The 26,794-nt window shown below is 42.9% G+C and overlaps 1 protein-coding gene across 8 annotated transcripts in view; it reads right to left on the reverse strand.

The window, feature by feature from the left end:
- GMCL1 (germ cell-less 1, spermatogenesis associated) overlaps positions 1-26,794 on the reverse strand; it is a 196,954-nt gene that overhangs the window by 19,439 nt on the left and 150,721 nt on the right. For 7 of the 8 annotated variants that reach the window (XM_069766552.1, XM_069766549.1, XM_069766547.1 and 4 more), the window contains 2 exons: positions 8,866-9,011; positions 7,538-7,625 (listed from right to left, as the gene is read on the reverse strand). The exons of the other annotated variant lie outside the window; for it this stretch is intronic. In XM_069766552.1, the coding sequence (XP_069622653.1) occupies positions 7,538-7,625; positions 8,866-9,011 (234 nt within the window). The remainder of the gene's footprint in view (positions 1-7,537; positions 7,626-8,865; positions 9,012-26,794) is intronic. 8 annotated transcript variants of the gene reach the window in all.

The raw sequence follows: 26,794 nt of genomic DNA on the forward strand, positions 1-26,794 counted from the left end.
GGGATATGGTCCTGACTACCCTTATCTGCTGAGGGAAGAATTGGAGGGCAGCAAGGTGGCGCAGTGGATAGCACAGCAGCCTTGCAGCGCTGGGGTCCTGGGTTCAAACCCCACCAAGGACAACATCTGCAAAGAGTTTGTATGTTCTCTCCGTGTTTGCGTGTGTTTCCTCCGGGTACTCCGGTTTCCTCCCACATTGCAAAAGACATACTGATAGGGAATTTAGATTGTGAGCCCCAACGGGGACAGCGATGATAATGTGTGCAACCTGTAAAGCGCTGAGGAATATGTTAGCGCTATATAAAAATAAAGATTATTATTATAAAAAATAAAAATAAAAATAAAGATTAATTAAAATAATTCTCCCTAAATGCTTATATATGCTGGAACACACATCATTAAAGATCCCTAAAAGTTTCTTCAGGAAGCGTTTGGCAGCGTTTATATGGGGATCATCAAGACCTAAATTAAGTATGGGATCCCTACAGAGGCCTAAAAACCGAGGTGGATATGCTGTCCCTGACTTATACTTGCATTATCTGGCTGGCCAGCTGCGCTGCTTAAAATGTTGGGTAACTCATAGTGAACTTAACAATGCAGTAGCCCATCTCGTACATTTCTTGCCCGTGGGCAATGTTGGAGGGTTCATATAGACCACCCCAGGGCTTGTTGTTTTGCGCATAACCTAGCAATACAGGTTTGGCGAGAAAGTAAACGCATTTTGAAATTCACTGATCAAATTGGGGATTTTCAGATATGGTATAATCCCAAATTTCGGCACCTTCAGGATTTACAGGATCCGGTGTTCTGGAAACAAAATGGAATGACATCACTTGCTCAATTTTTTGGAAATGAAACTTTATTATCGTTTGAACAAATTCATGTCAGGTTTGGAATTCCCCATAGAGATTTTTATAGATATTAGCAATTAAGACATGCCATAATGTACCAGTTCCTGTATCCTAGAATGAGAATATCTAAATACCCACTGATAGGAATACTATCGACCCACGGACCCACAGGAGTAATATCTTCCCTCTACACCTTTTTGCTAAATTCTAAAATTGCATCTACTCAGCTCGCTGTGGAGAGTAGGTGGAAACACCTAATTCCATCTAATTGCTGATGGTCAATGGAGCGATATCCTGGAGGCACATACGATGGTATCACCTGCTGCAAATAATAAATTAATACAGTTGTATATCCTTCACCAATCCTATCTGACCACAAGTAGACTACATAAATTTGGTAGAGGAGCGACCGATGAATGTCACATATGTGGGGAATCCGGGCCTGATTTTTGGCACCTTATTTGGAACTGTAGGATTACACGGAGATTTTGGAGTGAGGTTGTAGATACACTGGAGCGCATAATGGGGATACCGATCGAATGTGGACCAGAATTGTGCATTCCAGGGGGTGTGGATGAGGAGATGTGGGTCCACCATGATAGAATATTTCTCAGGGAAACTCTATTCATGGCTAGGAAAGCTATAGTACCGAGGTGGATGGGTGGGAAATCCCCTTTGATTAATCAATGGAAGAAACTAGTGAATTATGTAATTCCTTATGGGAACATACTATACAAAAACAGAGGATGTCCCCAAAAATTTCAGAAAATTTGGGAAAGGTGGTGTGACTCGCCATTGACGCACCTGGCTCCTGGAGCTATGGCCTCTTCAATCTCGCGGTATTGTCCCCCCTGATGTGTATATCTATTCTAGATTAAGAATGTGATGATCCATGTGGGATAACTAACAAGTGTCTATCATGATCTGATTTGATACGAGTTTTTCTTAAACATTCATTGAAGACTAGTTGATTAGGAAGTGCAGGGCTTGGCAAAATATATCATACTGAATGTTAAGTTTTGTTTGTTTGTATACTTTATTATTGAAGGAATTCGGTCATATCTATGTCAATTTAATTTTGAGATGTGAATTGTTTTGATACTATGCTATGATATCATATGTTTGTTATCTTATTTTGTGGAATCCTTCAATAAAACGAGTATAAAAATCCTCACTCTCCTTCGCTATCCCCAAACCCCTGTACCCTCGAACCAAATAACTATCTCTCCCTCTCTCTTACCCCCACCTCGCTTCATCTGCAGACCTGCTCCTTTCCTTCAGACCTCTCCGACTAAAATATAATATAAGCCGATCACTCTCATTCACCCACCTGCTTTACCTTTCTCTGCTTTTTCTCGCTGCTTGCGACGTATCCCCCAATCCTGCCCATCTCATACATCCCACTAATTATCACCCCTATCCTTCTCACATTAAGAAAAACTACCGCAATGCCTCACACTTAAAATATGTGCCACTGACCTCCACCCCCCTGCTTCCTCTCTCTGGAGCACTTTGGAATGCCCGCTCCGTCTGCAACAAGTTCCACGATGTCTTTACTTCCATGATGACATGGCCTCCCCTGCTGCACTGAGTTACGGTGGCCTCCAATTTACCCACACTCCTCGGTCTGGCAACAGATATGACAGAGGAGAGGGTTTCCTTCTTTCCAAAAACTGCTCCTTCAACCCTATCCAAGCCCCAACCCTCCCTTATGCTTCCTTTTTTGAGGTTCACTCTGTCCGTATCTACTCTCCCTCTAATCTCCAAATGGCTGTCATATACCGACCACCGAGCTCAGCCACTGCCTTCATTGACCAATTCTCCTCCTGACTTCTTCACTTTCTCTATCCATCATCTTGAGTGACATTAATATCTCTACTGACACCGGCCAGCCAGCAGCCTCCAAACTCCTGACCCATCTTCAATGCTTTGAGGGAAGGAGGTTGTTCGCCAAAATCTCATGATGAATGACCCCATCCATCCTCCCTACAATACGGTGCAGTCATCCTGTCCCCTTTACGGAAAAGCACCCCCAAAGTATGGGGATACCCCCACCTAGCTTCAAGGTTGGGACGTTATTCTTCGGGTTGTACTCATCCTTCTTCTTCCTCCATACACGACAGTGGTCCCAGCTCTCTTAAGGTAATTTACTGTAGTTCTGTACAGATTCCTGATCTTTCTCAGGATCATCCTTACCCCATGAGGCGAGAGCTTGCATGGAGCCCCAGACTGAGGAAGAGTGACAGACATCTTGTTTCTTCCATTTTCTAATAATTGTGCCAACAGTTGTTGCCTTCTCACCAAGCTACTTGCCTATTGTCCTATAGCCCCTCAGTCTTGTGCAGGTCTACAATTTTGTCCCTGGTGTTCTTAGACAGCTCTTTGGCCTTGGCCATGGTGAAGAGGTTGGAGTGTGATTGAACTCATCTGTAAAAAAGACACCGGTCTACATGCTCAAACAGGTGCAATTAATGCAGGTAATAAGTACAGAGTGGGAGGTCCTCTTAAAGAAACACTAACAGGTCTATGAGAAAGAAAATAATTGCTGATTGGTAGGTGATCAAATACTTATTTCAGATTTTTACATTCTGTCTCTCACAGTTGAAGTGTATCTACGATAAAAATTACAGAACTCTCAACTTTTTGTAGGTGGGAAAACTTGCAAAATTGGCCGTGAATCAAATATTTATTTTCCCCATTGTATATAGCGCTGTATAAGTAAAATAGAAAATAAGCAATATTTTATGCAGGTTTGTCTGCATCACTAAATGTACAGTCAGACGTCCAGGATAGACACCAAATTAAGATCCTAGGACAGGATTTGTGGCCATCTAAGCTTTACATATCACACTGACCTGTGATAGCCCCCAACAAGATCCTTGAATACAAGGGCATCTGTAAACCCTAAGTGGCATTCTAAAATAATGACATACCGTATTTTTCGGACTACAAGACGCACTTTTTCCCCCCCAAAAAAGGGGGGAAAATGTGGGGTGCGTCTAATAGTCGCAATGCAGGCTTACCGTGGCGGCAGAGGTGCGGTGGCAGAGGTGTGGCGGCAGAGGAGGCGCAGTAAGCGGGGTCCCTTTCTCCGGTGAGGTGATGCAGCAGCCCGGTATGCAGCAGAGCCGGGTGAATCCTGTTATCGGTGGTGGCGGCCATTTTCCTGAGGCCGCGCGTGCGCAGATTGAGCGCTCTGCTTCCCGGGGCTTCAGGAAAATGGCCGCCGCGATCTCCCGCGGCTATTTTCCTGAAGCCCCGGGAAGCAGAGAGCTTCATCTGCACACGCGCGGCCTCAGGAAGATGGCCGCGCCCACCGATAACAACAGGATTCACCCAGCTCTGCTGCTTACCGGGCTGCTGCATCACCATACCGGGGAAAGGGACCCCGCTTACTGCGCCTCCTCTGCCGCTGCACCTCTGCCACCGCACCTCTGCCGCCACGGTAAGCCTGCATTGCCTGCACGGTAAGCCTGGGACCCCTCTCACGCCATACCTCTCACTGCACCTCCTCATCCCAGCACCTCCTCATCCCAGCACCTCCTCATCCCAGCATCACCCCACCTCTGCCGACACCTTGCCTCCTGTGACCCTGCTCTGCCACCGCCAGCCCTCAGGTAAGATACTGTAAATTCGGACAATAAGACGGACCCCCATCTTATAAAAAAATCTTTTTTTCTGCAATTTTCACCCCAAATTTGGGGTGCGTCTTATGGTCCGGTGCGTCTTATAGTCCGTAAAATACGGGTAACTTGCACACAGTCATCTCTGGTGCCAATGAAGTGACTCTGTATTGTAATCTACTGCTCTTCACGTATTCTATGGAGAGTTGGACGTTTGGGGTGCTGAGCTACCCACCTTCTGCTTTCTTGTGTAAACTTCTTTATCATCTATTTATCATGCCGTTATGGCTGATTTTAGTATGTGCCTAATAAAAATAATTTCTTAAAATCATTAGAAAGTCATATGCACACTTTATTTTATTTGGAGATCTGACATTTGTTTGCATGGCTGACATTAATTACAGGAGAGGGGCCTCACTTCTGTATCAGTCAGAAGCAATGCTATTGTTTCCTTGTTCACCAAAATCCAGTGTCAAGTGAATATGAAAAAACCCATGTCAGTGTAACACTTCAATACACTGTATAGCAAGCCTTCTTATCAAAAAGCATCATTTGCATATAAAAACTACAGGGTGGAGCGCGGTAATTTGCTTTTTTGCACTGCATGCTGTGGCGGCACTGTCGGTCGAAGAGAGGGGAGAGTGGGTGTGGCTTACAGAGGCTGATGGGAGATTTGTATTCCTCTGCCTTTCAGTTGCCATCATGCAGTGGACACGTGAGGAGAGGTCATTTTGTGTTGAAGCGTATTTTTCAAATGCCCACTCGATCATTACAGTGCAGCGTGCTTTTCGTTTACAATTCGCTGTTCCTCCACGCGGACGTGTTCCTGGACGGCAATCAATTGTAAATTGGGTGAATGCATTCAGAACAGCAGGGAATGTGTCATGTGTACGAAGGGGACCTGAGAGAAGGATTACAACACCACAAAACATCGAGAGAGTTAGAGCAGCAGTACTGCAATCTCCGAAACGCTCTGCTCGGAAGCAATCATTTGCTCTTGGCATTTCAAGACGTTCTCTCCACCGGATTCTTCATGATGAACTGAATTTTCACCCGTATAAAATGTGCGTGGTCCAACATTTGTCAGCATGGGACTATTTGACACGGCGGACCTCTTGTGAAGACATGTTAGCAACGATACCCCGTGACGCAATTGTGTTTTTTTCTGATGAGGCACATTTTCACCTCATTTTCACTGTGTGGTGCGCCATATCACGAGTAGGCATCATTGGTCCTTACTTTTTTCAGGATAATGGTCGTGCCATAACTGTGAACTCCGAACGGTACTTGTCTATGATACAGGATTATTTTCAGCCGGCTCTTGAGGCAATGGAACTAGAGGATACATGGTTCCAACAGGATGGTGCCACTGCACACACAGCGAGGGTTACCATGAATTGTTTGAGGCAAATGTTTCCTGGACGGCTTATCTCTTTGAGGGGAGATGTGAACTGGCCAGCACGCTCACCAGATTTAGCCCCATGCGATTTTTTCCTTTGGGGTTACCTGAAGACTAAAGGTACCGTCACACATAGCGACGCTGCAGCGATACCGACAACGATCCGGATCGCTGCAGCGTCGCTGTTTGGTCGCTGGAGAGCTGTCACACAGACAGCTCTCCAGCGACCAACGATCCGAGGTCCCCGGTAACCAGGGTAAACATCGGGTAACTAAGCGCAGGGCCGCGCTTAGTAACCCGATGTTTACCCTGGTTACCATCCTAAAAAGTAAAAAAACAAACGCTACATACTTACCTTATGATTGGTCAGCCTCATGCAGGGGAAGAAGTACACGCCCCCAAAGACAAATCTCTGGTAACACCAAGTTAAGTTATAACAAAATTAAACTTAAAGTTTACAAGCTATTAACTCCACAACAGAGAGGAGAATTACATTTTACTCAGTTCTGAAAACACTATAACATGATGTGGATAGTTTAACATGCTCAAACTATTGAAATATCCTCTTTAAAGCATACACACAGGAAATTTCATAAATGTATGATAGATGTTGTTCCAGTGCCTGGAGTCAAACTCCCCAATAGTTTGATACCTGGTGCAAAGCATGAGCCATCAATTTTGTAATTCTGAAGAACCCTTTCAAGCCTGTGTGCAATCTAGCTAATGTTCGACAGAAAGATGTGCCATATCCCACTGTACAGGCACAAAGGAATTTTGATAGCAGGCGTTTATTGGGGGAAAAAAAAGTGTATGCTATTTTTTTTTTCTAGACGACCAAGTAAGGTGTATGGAGAATAGGAGGTTCTCCAACCATCCCCAAAAGACAGATGTAAATGGAGACCACAATTGGGCATACTCGTTTTATGAGATAAGTCACCAGCTGTGTTGTCTGCCTGTGGCTAATCCCCTTACTATTTTGGCACATGCACACACAGTTGGCCATGCCGAGTGTGCATGTGTGTGGAGGGCAGTCTATGTGCACAAAACGATCTATTACGGATTGTTCTGTATGCATCAGATGTACGGCTGGCTTATCTAAAACAGGCTATTAAATGACCGCGAATCAGCAAATGTTTAGCCGATTGGCAGGCGTTTAACGGACGCCATCGGCCAGTATAAACCAGCATTACGTCAGAAGCCCTTGAGCGGAACTTGTAAACAAGGAAATAAAGAAAAGAAAAATAATGGTTATTATTACTTGCAGCGTAGCAGAAACAGATGTCACTTTGAAAGCAATTATATAGACTCACTTATTTAAATGAAATTCCCACTTTGAAAAAAAAAAAAAGAATCTGCACTAACAAGATATTTCACAGATGCATGAATGACTGATTAGATGTTTACTCTCAAGTGACTGCTTAGTACTGATTAAATGAAGTGGTAATAAACACACCGGGACTGTGAGCGGATATGGTCCTTGCAAAGAAAATGCTATTTACAGTCCTATTAACAACTAGTCTCTAGTCACTGTCCATCTCCCTTCCCCGGTGATCTCATTATGGCAAGCCAGATTCTCCTCCATACTTATTTATAGCACAACCTCCTTAGAAAACACGACTGGAGATCTGGATTATTTAACGCAACCCAACGAACGTAACACGTACCTGATCTTTCTCAAGGCTGAGGATCTGATAGCCACTGGTCCGACTGCAAATTACTTTACCATTTGTATCAAAGGACACCAAGCGTAACCTGTGAATACAATGGACGTTTACAGGACTAAAGTAAAAAGATGAAAAAAACAAAAAAAACAAAAACAAAATATAATGTGGGTCCTTTACCCAGCATATACCAGTCTGTGGCTCTCAACGTGCCACAGCTCTCTATTAGTGATGAGGGAACGTGATCATATAAAGTGTTATCAGAGCATGCTCGGGTGCTGAGAGTCTTCGAAAAATATGTTCGGGTCCATGTGGCTGCATGTCTCGGGGATGTTCGATAGCCACAACACATGCAGGGATTGCCTGTTTTTTGGCTCCTCCATACAGGCTAACTTTCAACTCAAGAGGCCCTCCCTCACCAATCAGATCAGTCTGTACCGTCGAAAATGGTAATTGGTAATCTAATGTGCATGATGGTCTATATACCAAAGCAGGAAAGCCTTAGTCTAAAGTCTCAGTAGCTGTTGGGAGTTAATAACCGTTAATGCGATGATAACCATTAGTTTGTTAATGTTTGTAGCCCATTTGTTGTCTGTACTGTGTGACCTCCCAGTTTTGCTTGTTTTAGTTCCTTCCTTGTAGCCCAATTGTTGTGATGATGCAGATAATGATTGCTGTATGTCCCAAGTAAAACAGTAATTTCCCCACAATATCTGAGAGCTGATAGTTCTGCTGAAAGCTAAAATCTGCAACAGTAATAATAATCATCATAATTACAAACAGGATCTCGATCACGACTCAATAAAGCAGCGATTATAATTTATTAATTCATGCTGCTTAAGCCACCGGACGCATGAACCAGAGACCGGCTTCAGCATAATAAACATTTATGTTCTGCTCTGAAATGCTGTGGCATGTCAGAGAAAGGATAGCTGAAGATAGGGGTCAATGATGAGGTGACTAAGGTGGCAAGTCACAAAGGCAGCGCCCCGCTGGCTTCTCTACACCCCAATCCGCTGGACTGAATGGTCTTTCCCTATACACACATTAAAAGGAAGACCTGCCATGAAGGAGAGCAGGGCGTCCTGAAGGCATCGGGGACCTACCTCCATGACTAGTGTTACTAGTTCCCTCATTGCTGGCCTTCATTCTCAACTAAGTGTTCCTTAAATCTTGAGATTAAGGACAAACTTTGCAATGTGAAATAACTAACAAGTCTAGACTTCAGAAGAAAAGTACTAGTAGCTTCTAGTAGTAATTTGTATTTATGATCGCAAACACAACTTTTTTTTTATTCCTTGCGTCTCGATGGCAGAAGCGCCATATCGTACCTGAATGCAATGTTCCTTTGAGCCTGCAGACTGACTGATCCACTACATGGCTGATTTAAGGTGTTCCTCTTGAAAATTATGTAGCGATTCGTGTATGTGACCAACAAGTCAAATCCAAAGTTAAATCCAGTCCATCTCCAACAATACTGAAAAGAAAGTTTAGAAATGTGAACATCTGAGATGGAAAAGTTTGATTAGAAACCCCAAAGAAAGATGTGATAACCTAAACATTTTGTCATATTAAAAAGGATGTTGACACCTTCTGTGGCACTGTTTTTATTTCAAGAGGTTTACATAATGACCTATCCTTAGGACAGGTCATCAATGTCTGATCGGCCAAAGCTCTGCTCCCGGCGCCCCTCGCCAATCAGTTGCTATTGGTGTCAGCGACCGACGGCCAGAAATACTCACTTGTGGAGCTGCTCAGTCTTCTGAAAGTGGCCGCCGCAGGGTACTACACATTCACCTCCTATTGATTTGCCACTACCAGAAGATGGAGCAGCCCGGCAACTGAGTAATTACAGCCAGTGGCCGCCAATACCGATAACAGCTGATCGGTGGGGGTGCCAGACCCCAGTCGATGAGACATTGATGACCTATCCTAAGGATCGGTCACCAGTGTAAAAGGAGTGGACAACCTCTTTTAAACTGTTACTTTTCACCATGGTTTTAAAGCAGCAGATAGGAGAATGGAGAGCTAAGTTCCTTGTTGCTACTCCTTGAGCAACAGTTCTGGTCAGCAGTTAGCTAGTATAACACACTAAGGCTGGGTTCACATTGCGCTAGGTGTGTCCGTCTAACGGACTCGTTTTTAAGTAGTAAAAACGCAATGTAACGCACATACTAACGCGCCCATAGACTTGCATTGTCTGACGCATCGTGACGCATCCCTAAATTGGTATGCGTTTGTCACATAACGTTTTTTTTCTGATGGACCTTCAACGCGGCTTGCAGCGTTTTCGGGTCCGGCCAAGCTAACGCACTACTAACGGAAGCGTTCATTCTGCCATAGAAGGCTATGGCAAACGCAGTCAGACGCAAATCATGAAAAATTTCCAAATAGGACCACACGTTTTAATAGCGTTTGAGGGTGGTCACATGTGGTCATGTGACAGGAAATGTGATTTCGGCCATTAAAATATCCCACTCACACAAAGTCTCCTGCACGTGACAGAGTGTTTTGCCGTAGCTCTTATAAAATGTAAGTACATTTCTATATATTATATATCTCTGTATACATCATGGGAGTCTGTAATGTCCGTCGGATGTGTGTGTACTAAAAATGTATTGTTTTGTTGCACACAGATGTCGGATACAGATGTCAGCAGCAGCAGCAGCGTGTCTGCGATTTTTTCTTCTGAGTCGGTAGGCTTGCACTTTAAAAAACCATGTTGTGTGAAACTCCATTGTATTGAGCTAGGCATAACAATCCTGTTTATTGTTTTATTGTGAATAGGAGTCTTCTGAGCCTGATGCTGCTAGACCTCCCCCCAAAAAACACGCAAAAACAACAAAGGTACATAGCACACATGTTGAATTTTTCAGGCATAAATTTATTGATCCAATGAATGTTAACATTATTTAATGTTAAAATATTTTTTTTTACATTTTACATACACAATAGGTTGTGGCACAAGGAGGACAAAAAAGAAAAAAGGTCCCTAGACGTCTGTCGTCGCCACAACTGCCAGTGGTAAATATAAAACTAGAAATATTCTATCCAATATTTACCAACAATCTATCTATTCACTTTCTATCTACTATATCTATAAACTATCTATCAACTATCTATCGCTCCATCTATTTGTCTATCTATATCTATGTATCTATCTATCAATATCTATGTATCTATCTATCTATATCTATGTATCTATCTATCTATATATCTATCTATCAATATCTATGTATCTATCTATCTATATCTATCTATCTATATCTATGTATCTATCTATCTATATATCTATCTATCAATATCTATGTATCTATCTATCTATCTATCTATATATCTATCAATATCTATGTATCTATCTATCTATCAATCTATATCTATCTATCTACATCTATCTATCTATCTATCTATATATTGCTATATCTATGTATCTATCTATCTCTGTATATATGAATATGGCCATCCAGTGAAATTGACACTATCAACATAACGTTTTGTGTTTACATAGTCCAAGTCAGCGACAAAAAAAAAAGGATTGTCGTTGACGAAGAGCCATTGACTATCCACAATGAGACACTTATTAACCTTGTGGAAGCCAACCCCTCCATATGGGACCAGAGCGACAGCTCCCACCATGACATCGTGAAGAACCGGAAGTTGTGGGATCAAATAATCTGTCACTTTGATCCCCGATACATGGAGAAGTCGACAACCTCAAAGAAAAAAATTGGTAAATATTGGTGACGTAACATCGGAAAATGTTTAAAAAAAAAAAAAATGTTCTATCCTATCAACCTATCCACTTGTTGTCTGCTATCTATCTCTCAATTATCAACTATCTGTACACTATATATCTATCTATCTATACACTATTTCTTATCTAACAACTATCTATCTACTATTTATATATCAACTATCGTAGCAAACTATGAACAATTTTTCCTATATCTTAACACAATCTACTATTTTTATATATTTTTTTTTTTTTTAAATTTAAAGCCGATGCTGTCCATACCCGTTGGAAGTCCATCCGCGATCGCTTTGTCCGTGACTACCGGAACAGTCAGAATGCACCAAGCGGATCAAGTGGCAAACGGGTGACACCGTATGTGCATTATGACCAACTGCTCTTTCTTCAGAAAACAGTGTCTCAGCGCTCGTAAGTACAAGAAGGTCTGTGTGCGAGACTAAATTGTTTAAAGGAAAATAAGTAATTTTTGTTTTTGGGTTACAGCACGATATGCAGTACCGCTGCTCCTAGACCAGCAGAGGAACTTGAGCCCTCTTCAGTGGAACCAACGCAACCTGAAGATGTGTCTGGCATCAGCGAGCCACGATCTGCGGATAGAAGCACTGTTGCTGCAGGTGTGAGTGCCCGGTTGCAATCACGGCGTGGACGCAAGCGAGCATCTCAAAAAGATGAAGCAGATGCAATTATCGTGGATGGACTCCAACGGGTAGAGGACATGTGTCGCAGTGAGCTCAAAGACCTGAGACGAGAAATTACCGAGCTGCAAGCACATGAGTCTGTCTACTCTGCTAATGAGTGGAAGCTACTTTTATTATCCTATGTGCCTGTAGTACAAAATATCCCGGCACATAGAAACCTTATGTTTCGACAAAGACTTAACGAGCTTGTAGAGGAATTTGTGGGCACCGAGGAACCCGCTCCATCGGGAAGAAGAAGACTGGACATGCCGCCCTACAACCCTCAATATAGAGGCCGGGGTGAAACGAGCGTGGAACCTCAAAGACAATGTAGCAGTCCATCATATAGTTGGGCAGACAATACTCCCGTGCAGTACCAAAGTCTTTAGTACAGTTCACTGTCCACAGCCAGGTGCAATTACCGCGTTGCAATTTTTTTTTTTTTTTTGGGGGGGGGGGGTTTGTTGTTAATTTCTATTTTCCTTTTTTTTTCCATCCCTATGGGATATCATATGTTACACCTGTGTACCAACAGTTTGTTGGGAAAATACAAAAGCATTTAGTAAACTGTTTCAAATTTCAGATTCTTGTATGACTTTAACTTTTTACACGACATAAGGTAACTTTTTACACGACATCAGGTTAAACAACATAACTTTTTACACTACGTAACTTTTTACACGACATCAGGTTAAACAACATAACTTTTTACACTACGTAACTTTTTACACGACATCAGGAAGACTTTAAATTATTTTCACACGTGTCTGTCTTGCCATGGAACCTGGCCTTCATGTGTGAAGTAGTGTGCAAATTGATCACGAATCCTCATTATTTGTGATGCAGAACGAACTGTAGTCGATTCAATGCTACTGAGGTTCGACTCACAATCATTGGGGTCTACCAACTGGGGTTCATGTCTCGCCACAAAATTGTGCAGACAGATGCATGCCTTCACAACACGGTCCACATTGTCTGGTTGCAGTTGCATGCAGGTTAGTAAAATCCGCCATTTTAATGTCAAAATCCCAAAGGCACACTCCACATAACGTCTAGCCCGGCTCAAGCGATAATTAAAAATGCGCCTGCTGGAGTCTAGACTACGGCTTGAGTAGGGCTTGAGGAGATTTTGTCCTAGTTGGAAGGCCTCATCACCAACTAAAACATAGGGCAAACTTGGGCCTTCGGTCCCCGGAAGAGGTCGTGATGACGGTATGTTTAAACTTTGGCTGTACAAACATTGGCTCATGTTGGAGTCTCTGAATACTCTGGAATCGTTAGTCCGGCCATAAGCTCCAATATCCACAGCAACAAAACGGTACCTGGCATCCGCAATCGCCATCAATACTATAGAAAAGTATTTCTTATAGTTATAGTAGAGGGTACCACTATGTGCAGGTTTCTGAATCCGAATGTGCTTTCCGTCCACGGCACCAATACAATTGGGGAAATTAGCCACATCCTCGAACTGTTGGGAAATTGCTAGCCACATTTCTGATGTTGGTGTTGGTAGCACAAGTGGTTGCAAGTTGTTCCAAATGGCATCACAAGTTTCCCGAACCAGTTGACAAATTGTTGACTTCCCAAGTCGAAACTGGTAATGCAGGGACGCAAAAGTTTCTCCGGTAGCCAGATATCTGTTGACATTCAAAAAGAAAAAAAAAAAATTAGGATTTTAATGATCATCTAAAGGCTAGTTTACAATATAATATACAATTGCAAAATGAACATTAGGCCACACGATACCGAGATCTAGTCTTTGTCAATAGAATGATAAAAAAAAATGTATAATTACCTCACAGTCACTACTAAACGTTGCTCCGCACTGATGCTTTCACGAAAAGTGCTGCGATGATGATGTATCTCATCCTTCACATGTGAGAGCAGAACATCAAAGGTCTCAATGGACATCCGTAGATAGCGTTGGAATTTGAAGGGATGATCCCGAAGCTGCACATACAGGGTGTGAAAGGCACCATATGTACTCCGCAAGAAATTCACTTCGTGGATCCAATATCTCCTTTGCGAACTACGCTTTCTCTGCCGAAGTCGCAACCGCATCAAGCGAAATCTGACGAGCTCAGACACAAACATCTTGCTAGCAGAAGTTCACTCAATGCTTTCAAAATGGAGAATGAGTCTGTGCCCACACCCGACAATGACAAAAAAAAAAAAAAAACAACAACTTTATTGACAGTGACAAACGCAGACAAACGGATACTTCGTAAACGGACATCAAAATGAAAAAACGCGATCACATGCGTTAACGCTAGAGTTACCGTGACGACGAATTTCACATATTTTTGCTCCGTTTCTGTACATGCGTTTAACGCATCCGTTTAACGCCATGTACTTGACGCAATGTGAACCTAGCCTAACAGTTTGTGATTGCTCTGAAGAGTACATTGTCATCTCTACATATAAATATATTGATAATAGGGCTTTTTAAGTCAGATTGGGGGGTCAATATGACGAAAATACCCAAAAGGTGACACCATTCTAAAAACTGCACCCTCTCATGGTGCTCAAAACCACATTCAAGAAGTGTATTAACCCTTCAGGTGCTTCACAAGAGCTAAAGCAATGTGGAAGGAAAATATTATCATTGTACTTTTTTCACAAAAAATTTACTTTAGACCCAAACTTTGTTTTCACAAGGGTATCAGGAGAAAAGGGATCATACAATTTGTTGTGCAATTTCTCCCGAGTACACAGATACCCTGTACGTGGGGAAAAGCCACTGTTTGGGCGCATGGCAGGGCTCAGAAGGGAGAGAGGACAGTTTGACTTTTAGAATGCAAAATTGACTGGAAGCAAAGCTGGGTGACATGTTGCATTTGGAGACTCCTGATGTACCTAAACAGTGGAACCCCCTTTCAAAATGAACCAACAGGAAAAATCTCTTCTTGTTGCCGACCGGCAGATATCAGCGGGTGCACTGTGCATGCGCCCGCCATTTTACTCCGGGAAGGTGACGTGAAGGGCCAGGGGACAGAGCCAGAGGGTCTGGTGAAGGAGCTTGGGGGACCCCATTTCTCTCTCCTCTGATATGCTAGATCATATCAGAAAAGAGAGAAACAAATGAGAAATAATACACTTTTTTTTGCGATCGCCGTTATTCAGTGAATAACGACAGTCACAACACTGGAGAGAGTAAAAACCGACCCGAATCATGTTCTCCAAAGTTTCAGCTACCCCCGGTAGCCAAGACCCTGGAGATTTTCCAATGGTGGGGGGACTATACTCTATTTCTCAGCGCCGTTAAAAAGCTGAGGAATAAGTACCCTTAACGGCCGCCAATAAAAGGAGTATTAGCGGTCGTTAAGGGGTTGAGCTAAGTGGGCATGGCCCTCAACTGTTCTAAGGGCATTTTCTTAAAGATCATTTTTCCCTGGCTATCAAGTCAAGGGGTCATTTCAGGAACGTACTGGTGCAGGAACAGTGGAAAAATAAAAAACACCACCAGATTTGGTAGAGCAGCAGCATTTAAAATATGTACAAAAAAAACCCAGATTACTTACCGGTAATACTCTTTTATAGAGCCACGACAGCACCCACTTGAGAGGGGATCCGCCCCTAAGAACAGGAAACCCTATGGAGAGATAAAAGGGGCAGTCTGCCTTGCTCCCACAGTTGGGTCACAGAGAATGAGAGGAACCACCCGCTAGTTTTAGTAGGCAATCCAATATTGTTATTTATATTTAGTTAACTTAAGTATGACTAACTAAATGAACCATTCACCCTTACCAGTGCTCTTATGCAAAATAACTTATTAGGGAGGGAAGTGAAGGGGTGCTGTTGTGGCTCTATAAAAAAGTATTACCGGTAAGTAATCCGTTTTTTTCTCTTCGCCACGACAACACCCACTTGAGAGACTCTCAGAGATAGTCATTTGGGGGAGATCACTGTGTTAAGAACTGATCTACCAAAAGATAAGTCAGAGGAGGAAGACAAGTTCAATCTATAGCGACTATAAAAGGTAGTAGGAGAAGACCAAGTTGCAGCCTTACATATTAGTTCTATTGGGACCTCCGCTCTTTCAGCCCAGGATGATGCCATCGCCCGGGCAGAGTGTGCCCTTATGATTTCAGGCGCATTGTCCCCTTTTCACGAATAAGCCAGGCATATTGCATCCCGAATCCACCGGGATAACGTACTTTTCGTGACTCTAGATAATTTCTTATGGCCCTGGAAGGAAACAAAGTGAGCCCTGCTCTTCCTCCAGGGGCTAGTTCTGTCTAGGTAAGCTATTATGACCCTTCTTACATCTAGTGTATGGTATTTTTCCTCTTCCTGATTTGTGGGGTTACTATAGAAGGAAGGAAGATTTCTTGAGACCTATTGAATTTGGTACCTACTTTAGGCAAGTAAGAAGGGTCTGTTTTACAATTCTATCCTGGAATATCGATTATACTCACCCAGGGGCGGTCCCGCTGCTAGTCCGGTCGGATGGGCGTCTCTGGTCGCCTGCGCACTGCAGTACTTTGTTCTGCCCTCAACAGGGAGATAGAGTACGCCTGCACCGGAGCCGTGGCTGAAGATCAGAAGAGGACGTCTTGGAATGAAGATGGGAGGCGCCGCAGCGGACCAGAGACGCCCATCCGACCGGACCAGCAGCGGGACCGCCCCTGGGTGAGTATAATCGAACGTCTTTTTCTCCTCTTTCAGGTAACATCGGGGGCTTATCTACAGCATTACAGAATGCTGTAGATAAGCCCCTGATGCCGGTGGGCTTACCTCACCTGCGATTTTCAGGGTGACAGGTTCCCTTTAAGGGAGACGTATTTTATGTGGGCTGAGTGTAGTGGCTCGAATGGGTGCCCTGTTAAGGTTTCGAGAACTAGATTAAGATCCCATGGTGGTATGTGGGGAATTTGGACTGGTTCTGACCTTTGGCATGCTGAAATAAATTGGGCTATCCACCTGGCTCCTGCAATATTGTGACTATATAAGGCTCCTAGAGCTAGAGCAGATACTTGTACTTTCAAAGTACTAACTAATAGGCCTATATGACGCCCTCTTTGGAGAAACTCTAAGATAGCAGAAATGGGAATTTTTTTGACAGAGCTGCTGGGTAGAAACTAAGAAATTTTCTCCATACACTTACATATATAGTTGTAGTTATTTTCCTACTTAGTAGAAGGGTATCAATTAGTTTATCTGAAAAACCTCTTAGCTTTAGTAGCTGCCTCTCAAATTCCAGGCTGTCAACCGTAGGCCCTTCACATGAGGGTGGTTGAAGGGGCCTTGGGAGAGGAGATCCTGAACTTCTGGGAAAATCCATGGATCCGAGATTGACATGGCTCTGAGGCAGAAAAACCATGGTCTCTTGGGCCAAAATGGTGCTATTAGAATCACGTTTGCTCTGTCCTCCCTTATCTTCCTGATCACTGTTGGAAGAAGTATCAATAGAGGAAATGCATATGCTTGCCGGAATGTCCACGCAACTTGGAGGGCATCGAGGATATTGGGGTGGTCTGTCAGAAACAGTGAAGCGAACTTTTTGACTTGTCTGTTGCTCCTTGTTGCGAAAAGGTCTATTTCGGGTGTGCCCCATTTCTCGGTTATCATTGTGAAGATGTGACGGCTGAGTACCCATTCTCCTTGGTGGAGTGAGTGACGGCTGAGAAAATCTGCTTTTGAATTGTCCACTCCTCTGACATGCAGTGCTGACAAGGATAGAATATGTTTCTCGGCTATAGATAGGATGTTGTCTGCTACAGACATGAGAGCTCCTGATCTCGTTCCTCCTTGATGATTTATGTACGTGACGGATGTCATGTTGTCTGATAGTATTCTTGTGTGTGTTCCTTGTAACTGTGGAAGGAATTTACACATGGCATGATAGATGGCTTTTAGTTCCCTTTCTTTAGATGAATCGTCTGACTCACTAATAGACCATTGTCCTTGAACTATCTCATCACCTAGATGTGCTCCCCAACCACTAGGACTGGCATCAGTAAAAATTGCTTTTGAGGGTTTAACCACCAAAGGGACCCCACCTCCAAGATGATTTGGGTCTAGCCACCAGGTCAGGGACTCGATTACTTCTATTGGAAGGGATAGACGACTTCCTAAATGACCCTGTAGTCTCACTCCTTCCTGCAGTATGGTATACTGCAGCCATCTAGTATGGAATTGAGCCCATGGGACAGCCGGAGTGCATGATGTAAAAGGAACCAAGAAGGGACATGCCTTCCCTGAGGAAAATTATAGGGTTATTAACAACTGATTGTACTTTATTCCTTATTGTTATTTGTTTAGATTCTGGAAGGAAACACCTCTGACTTACGGAGTCTAAGAGAAGACCTAGGAATGTTTGGCGGCTTGTTGGAGACAATCTGGATTTTTCCCAATTAATTAACCATCCCAATTCCTGCAGGGATGAAACTGTATCAAACAGGCATTGCTGACACTGTGAAGGGGAATTTCCCACCACTGAAAGGTCATCTAAGTATGGGACTATGAGGGTATCTTTTAACCTTAAGTATGACATCACTTCTGATATTAATTTGGTAAAGACCCTGGGAGCTATTGACAGTCCAAAGGGCATTGCTGTATATTGAAAATTACATACTTGTCCTTTCAACATGACCGCCACACGAAGATACTGCTGATGTTCGATATAAATTGGTAGATGGTAATACGCATCTTTTAGGTCGAGGACTGCCATAAAGCACCTGGGAAACAAAAGTTTTCCAGTGAATCGGATAGACTCCATCTTGAAGGTTTGGTTTTCTAAGAAGATATTCAATTTCTTAAGATTTATTATAGCTATATATGACCCATATGGTTTTGGAACCAAAAATAAAGAGGAGTAAAATCCCTTTCCCCTCTGATGAAACGGGACTTCTACTAATAATAAATCTCCTATCCAAAAGGTTATTTCCTGCTCCAAAAACTCTTGTTGAGATTGAGATTTTAGAGAAGTCAACAGGAAGTAGTCCTGAGGGACTTGGGCAAATTTTAATTTTAGGCCTGAAGTTATGAGGCTAGTTGCCCATGAGTTGGATGTTACTATTCCCCATTGTTGGGAGAAAAAAAAAAATCTACTACCCACTGGTAAATCTGTCCTAATGTGGTCTGTGATCCATTTTAAATGGATGTTTTCCGAAAAACACACCTTTTTGTTTGGCATCTTTATTGGTCCAGCGGTCCTGGTTTCTAAAATACTTTCTTTTATTAAATATGGGTTACCAGAATGCTTTCCTATACGACAGAAAATAATTATTAGGGAATCCCTTTTTCCTCTCGCCCGCTTTGGTGAGAATTTCATTTAGTTTTGTACCAAACTGGTACTCACCCTGGCATAGTAAGCAACAGAGTTTAGATTTCGTCTGAGCATCTCCTTTCCAACCCTTTAGCCAAAGTGCTCGGCATGCTGCGTTGGTTAGGCCCGCTGATTTACAGTTATATGAAAATGTTTGGGCACCCCTATTAATCTTAAGCTTAATGTTTTATAAAAATTGTTTTTTTTGCAACAGCTATTTCAGTTTCATATATCTAATAACTGTTGGACACAGTAATGTTTCTGCCTTGAAATGAGGTTTATTGTACTAAAGGTACCGTCACATTAAGCGACGCTGCAGCGATATAGGCAACGATGCCAATCGCTGCAGCATCGCTGGAGAGCTGTCACACAGACAGCTCTCCAGCGACCAACGATGCCGAAGTCCCCTGGTAACCAGGGTAAACATCGGGTTACTAAGCGCAGGGCCGCGCTTAGTAACCCGATGTTTACCCTGGTTACCATAGTAAATGTAAAAAAAACAAACAATACATACTTGCATTCCGGTGTCTGTTCCCCGGCCTCAGCTTCCCTGCACTGTCTCAGCGCCGGCCGGCCGTAAAGCAGAGCGGTGACGTCACCGCTGTGCTTTACGGCCGGCCGGCGCTCACAGTCAGTGCATGAAGCTGACGGCGAGGGGACAGACACCGGAATGTAAGTATGTACTGTTTGGTTTTTTTTACATTTACAATGGTAACCAGGGTAAACATCGGGTTTCTAAGCGTGGCCCTGCGCTTAGTAACCCGATGTTTACCCTGGTTACCAGTGAAGACATCGCTGAATCGGCGTCACACACGCCGATTCAGCAATGTCTGCGGGAGATCCAGCGACGAAATAAAGTTCTGGCCTTTCTGCTCCGACCAGCGATCTCACAGCAGGATACTGATCGCTGCTGCGTGTCAAACACAATGATATCACTATCCAGGACGCTGCAACGTCACGGATCGCTAGCGATATCGTTAAGTCGCTCAGTGTGAAGGTACCTTAACAGAAAATGTGCAATTTGCATTCAAACAAAATTTGACAGGTGCATAAGTATGGGCACCCCACCAGAAAAGTGACATTAATATTTAGTAGATCCTCCTTTAGCAAAAATAACAGCCTCTAGTCGCTTCCTGTAGCTTTTAATGAGTTCCTGGATCCTGGATGAAGGTATTTTTGACCATTCCTCTTTACAAAACAATTCCAGTTCAGTTAAGTTTGATGGTCGCCGAGCATGGACAGCCCTCTTCAAATGATCCCACAGATAGTTACATAGTCACATAGTTACATAGTTATTAAGGTTGAAGGAAGACTATAAGTCCATCTAGTTCAACCCACAGCCTAACCTAACGTGCCCTAACATGTTGATCCAGAGGAAGGCAAAAAAAAACCCATGTGGCAAAGAGTAAGCTCCACCTTGGGGAAAAAAATTCCTTCCCGATTCCACATACGGCAATCAGACTAGTTCCCTGGATCAACGCCCTATCAAGGAATCTAGTACAGGGGTCCCCAACTCCAGTCCTCAAGGCCCACTAACAGGTCATGTTTTCAGGATTTCCTTAGCCTTGCCCAGGTAATAATTGCATCACCTGTGCAATGCTAAGGAAATCCTGAAAACATGACCTGTTGGTGGGCCTTGAGGACTGGAGTTGGGGACCCCTGATCTAGTAAATATACCCTGTAGCATTATACTTTTCCAGAAATGTATCCAGTCCCCTCTTAAATTTAAGTAATGAATCACTCATTACAACATCATACGGCAGAGAGTTCCATAGTCTCACTGCTCTTACAGTAAAGAGTCCGCTTCTGTTATCATGCTTAAACCTTTTTTCCTCCAGACGTAGAGGATGCCCCCTTGTCCCTGTTTCAGGTGTATGATTAAAAAGATCATCAGAAAGGTCTTTGTACTGTCCCCTCATACATTTATACATAAAAATAAGATCACCCCTTAGTCTTCGTTTTTCCAAACTAAATAGCCCCAAGTGTAATAACCTATCTTGGTATTGCAGACCCCCCAGTCCTCTAATAACCTTGGTCGCTCTTCTCTGCACACGCTCTAGTTCAGCTATGTCTTTCTTATACACCGGAGACCAAGACTGTGCACAGTATTCTAAGTGTGGTCGATCTAGTGACTTGTATAGAGGTAAAATTATGTTCTCCTCATGAGCATCTATGCCTCTTTTAATGCATCCCATTATTTTATTTGCCTTTCTAGCAGCTGCCTGACACTGGCCACTGAATAGGAGTTTGTCATCCACCCATACACCCAGGTCTTTTTCATTGACGGTTTTGCCCAGAGTTTTAGAATTAAGCACATAATTATACATTTTATTACTTCTACCCAAGTGCATGACCTTACATTTATCCCCATTAAAGCTCATTTGCCATTTATCAGCCCAAGCTTCTAGTTTACATAAATCATCCAGTATTATAAAATTGTCCTCCTCTGTATTGATTACCCTGCAGTTTAGTGTCATCTGTAAATATTGAAAATCTACTCTGAATACCCCTACAAGGACATTAGTAAATATGTTAAAAAGAAGAGGGCCCAATACTGACCCCTGTGGTACCCCACTGCTAACCGCTACCCAGTCCGAGTGTGCTCCATTAATAACCACACTTTGTTTCCTATCCCTGAGCCAGCTCTCAACCCACTTACACATATTTTTCATTATCCCCATTATTCTCATTTTACGTATCAACCTTTTGTGTGGCACCGTATCAAAAGCTTTTGAAAAGTCCATATACACTACGTCCACTGGGTTCCCTTGGTCTAGTCCGGAACTTACCTCTTCATAGAAACTGATCAAATTAGTCTGACATGAATGGTCCCTAGTAAACCCGTGCTGATACTGGGTCATGAGGTTATTCCTCTTCAGATACTCCAGTATAGTATCCCTTAGAATGCCCTCCAGGATTTTACCCACAGTAGAGGTTAAGCTTACTGGCCTATGATTTCCGAGTTCAGTTTTTGTCCCCTTTTTGAATATTGGCACCACATTTGCTATACGCCAGTCCTGTGGTACAGACCCTGTTATTATGGAGTCTTTAAAGATGAAAAATAATGGTCTATCAATGACTGTACTTAATTCCTGCAGTACTCGGGGGTGTATCCCATCCGGGCCCGGAGATTTGTTAATTTTAGTGATTTTTAGATGCCGCCGCACTTCCTGCTGGGTTAAGCAGGTGACACTTAATTGGGAATTTTTATCACTAGTCATTTTGTCTGCCATGGGATTTTCTTTTGTAAATACTGATGAAAAAAAGTCATTTAGCATATTGGTTTTTTCCTCATCCTCATCCACCATTTCACCCAGACTATTTTTAAGGGGGACAACACCATCATTTTTTAGTTTCTTACTATTTATGTAGTTAAAGAATATTTTGGGATTATTTTTACTCTCTCTGGCAATGAGTCTCTCTGTCTCAATCTTTGCTGTCTTGATTTGCTTTTTACAGAATTTATTTAATTTTCTGTATTTATTTAATGCCTCCTCACTACCTACTTCCTTTAATTCTCTAAATGCTTTCTTTTTGTCACTTATTGCGCCCCTTATAGCTCTATTTAGCCATATTGGTTTCCTCCTATTTCTAGTATGTTTATTCCCATACGGTATATACTGTGCACAGGTCCTATCCAGGATGCTAATAAACGTCTCCCATTTTCTTTGAGTATTTTTATGTCTCAGGATATCGTCCCAGTTAATTGCACCAAGATCATCTCTCATCCGTTGGAAATTTGCCCTCCTGAAGTTTAGTGTCCGTGTAACCCCTCTATTACACATCTTTTTAAAGGATACATGAAAACTTATTATTTTGTGATCGCTATTTCCCAAGTGACCCCCAACCCTTATATTTGATATACGGTCTGACCTGTTGGTTAATATTAGGTCTAGCAGTGCCCCCCTTCTTGTTGGATCCTGAACCAGTTGTGAAAGGTAATTGTCTCTCATAGTTGTCAAAAACCGATTACCTTTGCTGGAACTGCAGGTTTCTGTTCCCCAATCTATTTCAGGGTAGTTGAAGTGCCCCATAATGACTTCTCCTTGAGTCACAGCTTCATCTATTTGCTTTACGAGGATATTCTCCATTGCTTCCATTATTTTTGGAGATTTATAACAAACCCCTATCAGTAATTTATTATTTTTTCCCCTCTCCCCTTATCTCCACCCACAGGGATTCTACATTTTCATTAAATTCACCTATATTATCACGCAGGATGGGTTTTAAGGACGATTTTACATATAGACACACCCCACCCCCTCGCTTATCTGTACGCTCATTTCTGAACAGGCTATAGCCCTGCAAGTTAACAGCCCAGTCATGGCTCTCATCCAGCCATGTTTCAGATATCCCCACCAAGTCATAATTATGCTCCAACAACATTAGTTCTAATTCGTCCATTTTGTTGGCGAGGCATCTGGCATTAGTATACATGCACTTGAGGTTCCTCTCTGTACCTCTATTCTTTCTTAAATTATTAACTGTTCTAACCCCACCCCCCATGCCACTGCCACCCCCATCTTCCTTATTTGTGCCTAGGTCTCTATCTGCACTATCTTCCCCTCCTATAAATTGAATACCCTCCCCCATTCCCTAGTTTAAACACTCCAACATTCTAGCCATTTTCTCCCCCAGCACAGCTGCACCTTCCCCATTGAGGTGCAGCCCATCCCTAGCGTAGAGCCTGTAGCCAACTGAGAAGTCGGCCCAGTTCTGCAGGAACCCAAACCCCTCCTTCCTACACCAATTCTTGAGCCACTTATTAACCTCCCTAATCTCCCGTTGCCTCTCTGGCGTGGCACGTGGTACAGGCAGTATTTCGGAAAATACCACGTTATTACCACAATATTCAGATCTGGGGACTGAGATGGCCATTCCAGAACAGTGCAATTGTTCCTCTGCATGAATGCCTGAGTAGATTTGGAGAGGTTTTTGGATCATTGTCTTGCTGAAAGATCCATCCCCTGCGTAACTTCAACTTTGTCACTGATTCATAAACATTATTGTCAAGATTCTGCTGATACTGAGAGGAATCCATGCGTCCCTCAACTTTAACAAGATTCCCGATGCTGGCATTGGCCACACAGCCCCAAAGCATGATGGAACCTCCACCAAATTTTACTGAGGGTAGCAAGTGTTTTTCTTGGAATGCTGTGTTTTTTGGCCGCCATGCATAATGCCTTTTTGCATGACCAAACAACTCAATCTTGGTTTCATCAGTCCACAGGACCTTCTTCCAAAAAGAAATTGGCTGCTCCAAATGTGCTTTTGCATACCTCAGCCAACTCTGTTTGTGGCGTGCTTGCAGAAACGGCTTCTTTCGCATCACTCTCCCATACAGCTTCTCCTTGTGCAAAGTGCGTTGTATAGTTGAGCGATGTACAGTGACACCATCTGCAGCAAGTTGATGCTGCAGCTCTCTGGAGGTGGTCTGAGGATTGTCCTTGACTGATCTCACCATTCTTCTCCTCTGCCTTTCTGATGTTTTTCTTGGCCTGACAAGAACTGTACCTGTGTTCTTCCATTTCCTTGCTATGTTCCTCACACTAGAAATTGACAGGTTAAATTTCTGAGACAGCTTTTTGTATCCTTTCCCTGAACAACTATGTTGAATAATCTTTGTTTTCAGATCATTAGACAGTTGTTTTGAGGAGCCCATGATGCCACTCTTCAGAGGAGATTCAAACAGGAGAACAACTTGCAAGTGGCCACTTTAAGTAGCTTTTCTCATGATTTCATATTCCTGGCTATGAAGTTCAAAGCTCAATGAGGTTAGAAAACCAAAAAAAGTGCTTTAGTGAGTCAGTAAAAAGTAGGTAGGAGTATTTAAAACAAGAAAATGATAACGGTGCCCATACTTATGCACCTGTCAAATTTTGTTTGAATGCAGATTGCACATTTTCTGTTAGTACAATAAACCTAATTTCAAGGCAGAAACATTACTGTGTCCAACAGTTATTAGATATATGAAACTGAAATAGCTGTTGCAAAAAAAAACAATTTTTCTAAAACATTAAGCTTAAGATTAATAGTGGTGCCCAAACTTTTTCATACAACTGTAGCTGCTAACCGAATAGAGTCAGCAGAGGAATCCGCCAAGAAGGCTGTAGCACCTCTAATCAAAGGTATGGAAGAGATTAGTTTAAATCTGGAGAGACTGCCTTTTAACCTTCCTCTAGATCGTTTAACCAGACTAACATGGACCTTGCCGTGCATGTAGCTGATATTGCCGGTTTAACCCCTTCATGACCGGGGGATTTTTCGTTTTTCCGTGTTCGTTTTTCGCTCCCCTCCTTCCCAGAGCCATAACTTTTTTATTTTTCCGTCAATTTGGCCATGTGAGGGCTTATTTTTTGCGGGACGAGTTGTACTTTTGAATGACATCATTGGTTTTAGCATGTCGTGTACTAGAAAACGGGAAAAAAATTCCAAGTGCGTTGAAATTGCAAAAAAAGTGCAATCCCACATTGGTTTTTTGTTTGGCTTTTTTGCTAGGTTCACTAAATGCTAAAAATGACCTGCCATTATGATTCTCCAGGTCAGTACGAGTTCATAGACACCAAACATGACTAGCTTATTTTTTATCTAAGTGGTGAAAAAAAATTCCAAACTTTGCTAAAAAAAAAAAAAAAAAAAAATTGCGCCATTTTCCGATACTCGTAGCGTCTCCATTTTTCATGATCTGGGGTCGGTTGAGGGCTTATTTTTTGCGTGCCGAGATGACGTTTTTAATGATAGCATTTTGGTGCAGATACGTTCTTTTGATCGCCCGTTATTGCATTTTAATGCAATGTCGCGGCGACCAAAAAAACGTAATTCTGGCGTTTCGAATTTTTTTCCCGCTACGCTGTTTAGCGATCAGGTTAATACTTTTTATTAATTGATAGATCAGGCGATTCTGAGCGCGGCGATACCAAATATGCGTAGATTTGATATTTTTTTTATTGATTTATTTTGATTGGGGCGAAAGGGGGGTGATTTAAACTTTTATGTTTTTTTTATTTTTTTCACATTTTTTTAAACTTTTTTTCTTAACTTTTGCCATGCTTCAATAGCCTCCATGGGAGGCTAGAAGCTGGCACAGCACGATCGGCTCTGCTACATAGCAGCGATCTGCTGATCGCTGCTATGTAGCAGAAATGGAGGTGTGCTGTGAGCGCCGACCACAGGGTGGCGCTCACAGCCACCGCTCATCAGTAACCATAGAGGTCTCTGGGACCTCTATGGCTACAATATACAAGCATCGCCAACCCCCGATCATGTGACGGGGGTCGGCGATGACGTCATTTCCGGCCGCCCGGCCGGAAGCGGTAGTTAAATGCCGCTGTCTGCGTTTGACAGCGGCATTTAACAAGTTAATAGGTGCGGGCAGATCGCGATTCTGCCCGCACCTATTGCGGGCACATGTCAGCTGTTCAAAACAGCTGACATGTCCCGGCTTTGATGCGGGCTCACCGCGGAGCCCTGCATCAAAGCAGGGGAGCCGGCATCGGACGGTATAGTACGTCCGATGCCGGTAAGGGGTTAAATGCCCCTGTACATGATTCCCATGACCTCTT

Source organism: Ranitomeya imitator, chromosome 4, assembly GCF_032444005.1.
Source record: "Ranitomeya imitator isolate aRanImi1 chromosome 4, aRanImi1.pri, whole genome shotgun sequence".
Taxonomy (NCBI): domain Eukaryota; kingdom Metazoa; phylum Chordata; class Amphibia; order Anura; family Dendrobatidae; genus Ranitomeya; species Ranitomeya imitator.